Source organism: Tupaia chinensis, unplaced genomic scaffold (assembly GCF_000334495.1).
Source record: "Tupaia chinensis unplaced genomic scaffold, TupChi_1.0 Scaffold145870_1, whole genome shotgun sequence".
Classification (NCBI taxonomy): Eukaryota; Metazoa; Chordata; class Mammalia; order Scandentia; family Tupaiidae; genus Tupaia; species Tupaia belangeri.
Window position 1 is genome coordinate 3,983,613 of NW_006205727.1, and position 9,991 is coordinate 3,993,603.

Genomic DNA, 9,991 nt, shown 5'->3' on the forward strand with positions numbered 1-9,991 from the left:
TCAAAGAAAAAATAATGGTTCTTTGTTTTCTTTCAAATTTGTGCTCATAGTTACTATTTCAGTTACCCCCTGCCCCCGAAGATCCCAAACTTTGGGAAATGCAGCAATTCAACTTAAAAAAATTCTCTTCCCCAACCTCCATTTTCATAAATACTGTAGTGGTATCAACGTTCTTCTTCTTTTTTTTTAAAGGCTTTTGCTATAGGGCGTGTGCGCTCGCCAGAAAGACAGAGAGAGAGAAAGCAAAAAAATCACCCCCCCAAGGGGGATGGCTATGCCACAATCCCTTCTCCTCCATCCTCCTCTTGGGATCTTGGGCACGCACGCACATGCGCCCGGTGTGTTTAAGCCTGGGACTCGAACCGTGGTCAACTACATGGGAGTCCAGCGATATAACCATTACGCCAACTGCTGGTCCCTGTAGTGGTAACAATGTTAATAGTGAAAGAGCATTATGAAGAAATAATTTGTCATTTGGGGTATATCTGTTTCTATATGACAATAATTTGGGTCTTAATATTCCTTATTTGTAGCTCAGACAACTATCTTTTAAATAATTGATTTTAATACCAGCATAAAAAAATCAATGCAACTATTTCTCAGACATTTCTTTTTCTGAACAAGTAAAGTTTTAGGTCCCAAATTTATATTGAGAGAACTATGTTACCTAGGAAAGAATGTACTTTTTTCTAATTCCCAAACAAAACCACTAATACCTATGAAAACATTTATTCTTTATATGCAGATACTAGTCTATTTCAGTGTGGATCAACAACTGCAAAAATATACAGCCTCCTATTTATTTACAATATATATACATACAATGAAGTATTTCCTACAGTAAGCCTCAGCTGCATAGATTCTTCCCTTAAAAATCACAGATTTGATCCTGTATACAGATTGGCCCAGTTTCATAGCCCTTCCTCAGAGAGAATTCTAAAGAAGGACAATGTCTACATCGTGTGAATTTTATGTTTTTAAAGAACTTTCCCATTTAGATTCAGCAATATTTTTCAGTTGTCAGCCACCCCACCCCTAATTTGTACCTGAAAGCCTTATATCACTATAAAATCATTCATTGTAGTTTACAGAAAGTATGTTCTGCTGCTTTAGGATTCTCAGCTCTGCCGTCTTTAAGAAACACCATTTATTAGTACTGCAGAATGATGTAAAGTCTGTATTTTCTTTATTTTGTATGTTCTTTCTTGTGAATCTGAATGGGGGAATTATATTCTTAAAGCTTACACCCTTTCTAAGTTTCAAGCCATTTAAATTGATAAACTGAGGAAGACTATTAGGCTTTGCTGTAAGGTATAAAATTAAATATCTGATCTATCCTCGACTTCCAATCCATTCCAACTAAATGTGTCACCCAGTGTTATTCCCCACTGAAATGGGAGTGAGCTCTGCATTCTTTTCAGAGTGGCCTTTAACTCCTTAAGTAATGCAGACCTTTTAGTAAAGAATTCACTTTAAAAGGAGGACAGTATTGATCATTTCATGATGAACACAAACACTTTGGAGAACCTCCTCCCGACACCAACTCAGTATGTTCTCTAATGTTGCATTCACAAAGGGTATTTTCTTTGTAATTCCCCCCCCCCAAAAAAAAAGCCTTTCATTTCTTCACGACCTTAAAAAAATGCAATATTATTGTGCTTAGCCCCCAATGATCCCAGAGGGCAGGCAGCCTTTGCTTTCAAATGGGCACCTACACTGGTAATTTCTAGCAAGAGAGGGGCAACCTCGTGGCAGCACAGGGTTCCCTCACTTCCTTGCCATCACAGAGATCCTGCTACAAGGATCCTTTCCTTCCATCTTTAAGCCCTGCTTCCCATTTCTTACCTCATGAGCCTAGGGACCATCTTCTGAGATGGGACTAATAGAGAGAAAAAAGGACACACTAACTGGCTTCAAATGGTTCTCAAACTTGATGTGTATCAAAATCACCCTGAGGGCTTGCTAGAACAGATTGCTGGGCCTTGGCCCTGAGAGCATCTGACTTCACTGGGCCTGGGGTGGGGCTGAGAATCTGCATTTCAGCAAGTTTGCAGATGCTGCTGCTGGTGGTCATGGTCTGGGGACCATACTTTGAGAACCACTGGCTTAGAGGCTTGAGCCCAGCTCTAGAAAGAAGTCAGCTCTGGGGTGTCTGCAGTGTCTAATGAAATACTGAGGAACTTTACCACAGTCCTTTGTCCAACCCAAGCCCCATTACCATCATCCAGGTATGCCTTTCTTCTCAACAGGGCTTGCAAATGTGTGTTTAAAAAAGAAAATGTGGGTAGAGGATTTTTTTTTTACTCTCCATCTGAATACTGGGCATTTAAACCATAAATACTATCACGGAAACAACTGAAAGTGCTGTGTGCTGACCTCAACACTTGCCTGTGAGAGGAGCCAGGAGCACAACATCCTTTTCTGTAGTGGGCAGGGAAGGAGATAAACTCTAGAAGCAAAGTTCATACAAAGAGAAGCAGGCAGGCCACTTCGGAGGCCTCCAGAGAAAAGAAAAGATACCAGCAGAGGAATGTCCCTAGAAGTTTATAATCCACAAGAGTTGCTCTCACTCCACTTTATCTTCCTCCTCTCACCACTCTGTTGGCCCTGAACTTATTCTTCCTGGTCTTTGCTGGAAACCCTGCTTTAGGCCACTTGGCCACGTCTAGCTGGGAATGACCTTACCCCCACTGTCCAGCAGCTGATATGTGGCTGGGATGGACAGTCCAGCTTCCGTTAATGTCAGGCAAAGATATATTCTTGGCAACTCTAAACAACACCCCTTAGAAACAATATAATATGTGGTGGTTAGGTTCTTTAGCGATCTTATTACATTCTATATAGCTAAACTATGGGTTTAACCATCTTGTCTAGCTAGTTGGAGGGCCAAACCACCATGTATAATCTGATTTCTACAGGAAAATATATTCCAGGTTGCAAGCAACTAACATACAGTGTTTTGGAATATGATCTCCTCATAAATATATGTGGGCTGCCTGGGCCTAAAAAAGTTAGATTTCCTTCCTGCATATGTTTCACTATCCACCACTTCCAATAAGTGGCATTAAGTAAATTAAGGATTTATAATATTCTGTGTTAAGATAACTAGAGAATGGCTCTAAATCCAAAGTATGACACTGGCACTGCTCACTAGTGTCAAGTGCCTATCTACCAAAGAAAAACGTGCTACTCCCCATGGCTAAAGTATAGTATTCTTTAGTCTACTAATTTAGCAGAAAAACTTTTATAGCACTTGACTGTGCTGTTTAAATTCTACCTAACATCTGTGATACATGTATTTTTTGGCTATCAGTTCACTACTCTGAACAAGAGTAAGAGCAGTACACTTTACAGCTAACCCCACATAAATGGTAAAATTGATCAGTGATATTTGACAAGTTACAGTAGGATCTATTCTATTCAGTCAACAACACACTTGGGTAAACATACAAAGAAGGTTTTAAAAACATGTGGTTATCACAGACATCAACAACAATGTACCCCTCTAAATAAATATATTTTAAATAACAATTTAAAAATCCTTGTACTGACACGTAAAATCCAGAGATCCAAAAAAAATCACTACACATCCCAGAGTTAATGACAGTTTTGTAAGTTGACTTTGCATGTAATGAATTGTTATAAAGAAATGAGGAAAATAGAAAGTGGCATAATGTAGCTTGCAAAGTAAATTATGTATTTTTTAAATGTGTCATTCCACAACCTGGTTATTATCTCTTTACTTGGTACTCTAGACTGGTCCCTAAAGGCCAACTGAATCTTGTTTTGCTGTTTCCATCATTGTGTATATAATACGGAAAATACTTCTAAAAAAGACAGAAATGGCTGTGGTTTTCGCTAGGTTAGATATTCATACCTGACCTAGATATGAATATCTAAATATGAACTCTGATGTAATGTGAATGTAATTCTGTAGCATTATATTAAAAACTGTGATGCAATCCTGAGAATAACCTTTCCTTTTCCCCCCAAGATAATTGTGACAGGTGCTTCAATGCCAGCCTTATTTACAAGATATTAGGCTGTAATGGGAGGGACCAGTCCATTTTCCTCTCAGCAAGAGTGAAGTCCTTTGGGGATTTCAGTCAGGAAGGAATAGAACCCAGAGTGCCTGGAAACTCTGCCAGTAGACTGCAGTTTGATTCTACTTATCTCCAGATAAGAAATCTGTGCTTGGTGAACTTATGTTTTTGGAAAATTCACCAGAATATAGATGAAACACAAGTTCTGTTTCAAGAGCACACATAGTTCTTACTCTATGTATGACATGGACAGTCCAATTACAGGCAATAACCCAGCTTAGGGAAACGCCAATTCTGGATTTCCCTTCTATTCTCCATTTCTTTCCCAGTTACTATATCCCAAATTGTCTTCTTTTTTGATATGTCCAGTTTCCTTCTGCTCCCATTAGGTGAGAGACTACGATAGGAGTGTGAAGCAACTCTGCCCTCCTTCATGGATCACATAACCTTCTGCTTGCTTAGGGAAGAGAAGAGGCAACAGCACAGATACTGAGACCCTCTTATCTTCCCTAGAGGAAGGTCCACAGTGATTTTACCAGAAGTTCTCCACAAAGACTCTCTCTGTGGATTTCAAGACTATGAGTGGAAAGTTAATGGAGAAGAAATGAGGCTTATTTAAGGTACAAAAATCATGTACTTGTAATAACCTAAATTTATAAATATAAAACAAGTCTTTTAAAGACTTCCCTAAAGTACCCAATATAAAATAGGAATTACTTATCCTAGATCACCCTTAGTCAGGTACACATTATTGTCTGTGAAAAAAGCTGGTGGGTATGAGTAAAAACTTCTGGGATTATAATTTAATAGAACGTCCTCCCTGCCCTCCTTCAGCAATACAGGTAGAGGGCTGAAGGCTATTTGCATCAGGGGAACATTTTCTTAGGCATTTTGAACAACCTTTTTGTAGGTGCCATGGGTCCCCAGTAGAAGTCGACTCAGACTAAAGTAACTTTGACACATGCCAAGAGGGACATAAAACTCCATTTGCTAGAGTACCCAAATGTGTGGTTTGATGTGTTTTCTAAGGTGAGAATCCACCCCACCCACTTTCCAGCTAAGAACACTCACCAGAGAATGTCTCTGCACAGCAGCAGGATGTGGTGCCAGCTAGACCACTGGACTGCCAGGTGATCAGAGCTGCCGCAAATATTGGGCATGCTCTGATCAAGCAATGGCAAGTGCCCTCTGACTTTCAGATGATTATCCCTGTGTGCTATGTTAACCAAAATAGGCAAATTATTTACGAAATTTTTTTTCTGTAAAGCAAAATAAATATATACAATTCAAGGTTTTTTTTTTTTCTTCTAAAAAGGTATAGATAATGTGAGCCGAACATCAGTAGGAAAATTATTTCAGAATCTGGGTATATAATAAATAGACATGACTGATGATGTTTTCAAAGTTCTAAGAGACTGTGAAGCCACAATAAATAGAATGAAAAAAGATTTTGAAAAGTACTGAGAAATATGATTGCATGAAATTAAAAAAAAAAAAAAAACTACAATCCCTAAATTGATGCCAAATCTTGGAGGGACATGAACCATTATAGAAACACGTCTCTGTTTTGCAGCCAAAGTGTTATTTTTTAAGTATCTTGTAAATTCCTGTTTGCTTCTGTAAACTTGCAAAAAAAATGATGAAGGGTTGCTGATGTGTGGTGACTTGATTGAGCAGCAGACCGGAATGTTTCCTTCTCTTGGCTGGTCTCAGTGGCCTTCATCACTGCCCGATGAGCAGGCCCAATCATAGATGACCAGGGGAATGCTGACCAAGGAGAACAACACTCCCAGGCCCAAAAAAAGGGCAGCCTGCAGCAACAGAAAAGGATGGGTTATTTTCAGTGCAGCAAATATTTCCCACACACACCTGAGAAAGAGACACAAATGTTTTTCCTCTCCCTTTGTAGTCTCTTGTATTTGGAGCTTCTTACAACCATTGCTGAACTGGAAAGTTTTTCTAAAATTGTGTGACTCTGACTGAGAATAGGAAAACAAGTTAAGCAGAGCCCTCCTCTACATCCTGTTCTTTGACTTCGCGGTCATCTCAGGTGTATCTGTTCTACAAATGACCGGCTATCCTTAAAGTTTATCTCACACTAAGATTACAACTTTAGCAAAATGACCTTGGAACATATCCAGGTCACTTTGTTATTTATCTACCAATCTAGGTTATTGCTGGCAGGTGAACATTTCTGTTTAAAAAAGTGGAGAAAAAAATACATGCAAAATCAAAGTAGAATTGATCAAGTGAAAAAAAAATAAGTGTCAAAAATTAAGTTACTTGATGGGTTGATGAAAGCCATAGATGGACAAAATAATGAATTCAGAATCTGAAGAACACAAGATTATAAACTGTGGCCTTCAGAATGTCCAGTGAGAGCTTTGCAGGCTGAGGAATCCTGAGAACCAAGAAAGCTGGACTGGAAACTAGAGGGGAAGATCACGCAAAAGGAAGGAGATGAAGCAAAGGGTGGCTGAGGTGGCCACACATGAGCATAGCACCACTGGCCTCGTCTAACTCAGTTCTGTTTACATGGACAGAGCCATTGCCTACTGCCCTTTGGTATATCCCACTACCAGTTTTATTATGGAAGCAGGGTTGGAGAGGCCCAGAGAAGTCATGGACAACAGGTCTCCACCATTTTCAGATTTAATCTAAGTATATTTTATTGCTGTGCCAGAGTGACTGCTACATCTCCTCTGTCTTCATGAAGGCTATATGGGTAAGGCTTAGAAGGATTTGGGATTTATGACTTCAGGAGTAATGCTGCTGGGGAGCTAGATGCTCTACCAGATCAATACTGCCTGTCCTAGATGCACAGGGATAATTGCTCCTGACTGTTCCTCTCATCTGGGTCCATTGACTCAGGTAACACGTGTGATTGCAGTGCTTACACTATCTGGGAGGACAACTGAGGAAGCCTTCTTCAAGGCCAAGCAAAATGATGCTCCAGAAAGGACTCATATAGCAGCCACTTCACCCCTGCTTCCCTCACTGCCTCCAAGTGCACCACTTTCAAGATGCCCTTGAACTTCACCAGACCTGGAAACAAGAATCCCAATATAGAAAGGTAGTTTTTGAATCCAGGTCTGTTGCTTCAAAGCATTTCTGTCAAATCATAGAAAGACTCTGTAAGCTAACTCACATTTTAATTAAGGAATCACATATTCCTGGTCTGTAGAAAGGAGTTACATGACTTGAAATTGTATAGAAACAGTGGACTGCATAAAATCATTGAGCCTCTCCCCATTTCATTTATTGTTAAAGACAAGGCATCACCCTATTGAGATAAAGGAGGATACATATCCATTCTCCCAGCTAGCCATGTCCTAGATCGGAACAAAAGCTAAGTCATTATAAAAGTAAGACTGAAAAATGTATTTTGAGAAAATGGAGGAGATTCTAATAGGATATTTTAAATCTCCCAAATGGAAAAATTACAATGCCTCCCTTCAAGGCAGTTGTAAGTAGAAAAATAAGACTATTTGTTTGGTAAATTAGAAAAAATAGAAAACTAATTCAAAAATAATAAAAAAGCAGCTGGCAGGAGACATACCCAAATTCTTTGAGTTCCTTTATCTTCATCCTGGTTTGTGATTTTTAAATAAAGAGATGAAGGAAGAATGAAAATAAGCATATTAGCAGATGTAACTCCTGTAAAATGAAGGGAGGAAAAGGAAAGTTTAGGATTGTTATTATCAAATTTTACTTTAAACATTAGCTATTGTAGAATGATAATTGCAAAGGCATAGAGCCATACCTACGACTCCAAAAATATCCTTCATGGAGGGTATGAAGATCACCAACAAGTTGATGATAACCAAGAGTATGAAGGTAACCAAGATGTGACGACATAAATTAAACTTTGTTTTCTTAGCCAGTTCAAATAAAGATGAACGAACCTGTAGAAAAAGAAAATGATTCTGTAAGGGCCCACAGCATGCCAACCTTCACATTTCACAGCAGAATAACTGATTTATTGGAGCACAGAATTCATGAAATGTTTTGTAATGCCTAGTGTATTTATAGATGGTTGAAAAATTGTGGAAGGATGGGGGTTTGACTTAAGACAGAAAGTATTTTCATTTATGAATATGAGGAGACCTAGTATTCAAAATTTATTATTTTTCCCTAATTAAAAAGTTATTTATTTAATTTGATTTATTTATGATTATTTTTTAATTTGGCCAGAGAGAGAGAGAGAGAGAGAGAGAAAGAAAAGGGAGAAGGCAAGCCACCAGGTCTAGGACTTGAACTGCCATTGGCCATGTGGGAATCCAGCACCTTAACCACCATGCCACCTGCTGGCCCCCATAATTTATCATTCATAAATGAAAATACTTCACTTTTTTATAGTGTAATTTTTGTCTTTGTTTTATCTAAGATTCAAGTGTTCTCTTCTGGTCCTTGTAAATTTTCTCATCATGTATGACTAAGATGCCAGCATTCTATCTACATTTCTCTGTTAAGAGAAACAGGTTCATTAGAATTTAGATTTATTCCATCAGAGGCTACACTAACTCACTGTCCTGCTTGCAGCCCAAAGAGCCTGAAGTCTGAACTGAAGAGTAAGTCCTAGGATCCTTCCCTGATATACTTTCAATGAGCCAGGGAAGTTACCTGGTGGCAGGCTTTCTCAGTGCAATGGGTTCATGAAAGCAGAAGGAAAGGTGAGACCTCACCCCTTCTCAGATTGCACTGAAGGCTTTTACTCACTGTGAAAAATAACACCGGCACTGTGAGGATGACAGCGACAATGACAGCCAGCCGCACTGTCAAGATGAGAATGTCATCTTTACTCTGGTACTTGTGAAGCAGGTCTGACTGTACATTTTCTAAAACAAGAGAAAGGTAGGAGGGTTTTAAAAGGAGACAAAGTACATGACTGAATGACAGTTTTTCCAAACAACAAAAAATTTGTAAACTTAAAGGGCAAGGAAAGCAGTGTTTTGAAGTGTCTACTAAAACAATTTATGAACTTGTAAAGAAAAATCTCCTGCAGGAGACATGCTCCACTGTGCAAATTTAATTTCAGCTAAAAGGAACTGACATAATCACTAAAAGAAGCCACATGGAGTGGGAATGCTTAACTTACATTAAGTTAAATCTAGAAATATAAGAAATTATGATTAAAAATAAAACATAGTTGAAGAGAAATACAAAACTCTTCCTAATCTAGACTATCCCCCCCCTTTTGTGCTACTCTTCAAACTATGTCAGAGTCTCACTCTTGTGGGCTGGACTGCAGGCCTTATGTAGCTTCTTGCAAACTCTTGTAACCTCCAGTGGCCAAGCAGCAAAAGCACTAACCGAACTCTGCCACCATCAGGAGATAATACTTCTCTTCCATGCAGGTCTTCTTATAACAAAGCATTTTGTTTAAATATTACTTTGAACTTTTTCTCAATTTAGAACTTCAGGAACTGTTATTTTGAAAACAACCAAAGCTAAAATGGCAGTCAGAGAGAACATGAAAATGCCCATTCTTCTGACATGAGAACATTTCTGTTCATGTCTCCTTTCCAGGGCTTCTCACTGCACTGGCCCCAAGACTCTGGGAATGGAATTCAAATTCTAATTTGATACCCCACAAATATGTGCAATTCTTAGGTGTGGATGAAAACATTTTAACATGTACCATAGAGTTTGTTTTTGGTCTCTGAAAAAGGATCATAACGTAAAAATAGAAAACCCATTACTGTAGGTCTATCAAAAATAAAAACCACGTAACTTGATTCAAAATTATTAACCACTTAAAAGTAGCTGAGCCTTTTTCCTTAGATTAAGGAAAATAAAATGGCTAGGTATTCTACTTATATGTGAAAAAAAGATGAATTAGAAAAGAAAATTCATAGTTTGAACATGATAAGAATAAGACTGTTCAACTAACTTTAAATTCTCCCTCTTCCTCTCTTCAAACACCCCAGTCCTATAACTCAGCAGGC

General features: G+C 38.6%; 1 protein-coding gene across 4 annotated transcripts in view; it reads right to left on the reverse strand.

Annotated features, from left to right (window-relative positions):
• Positions 1-301: 301 nt before the first annotated feature.
• SLC38A1 (solute carrier family 38 member 1) overlaps positions 302-9,991 on the reverse strand; it is a 78,763-nt gene continuing 69,073 nt past the window's right edge. For all 4 annotated transcript variants that reach the window (XM_006168562.3, XM_006168560.3, XM_006168563.3 and 1 more), the window contains 4 exons: positions 8,763-8,881; positions 7,807-7,948; positions 7,603-7,700; positions 302-5,854 (listed from right to left, as the gene is read on the reverse strand). In XM_006168562.3, the coding sequence (XP_006168624.1) occupies positions 5,753-5,854; positions 7,603-7,700; positions 7,807-7,948; positions 8,763-8,881 (461 nt within the window). In that variant the 3' untranslated portion in view covers positions 302-5,752. The remainder of the gene's footprint in view (positions 5,855-7,602; positions 7,701-7,806; positions 7,949-8,762; positions 8,882-9,991) is intronic.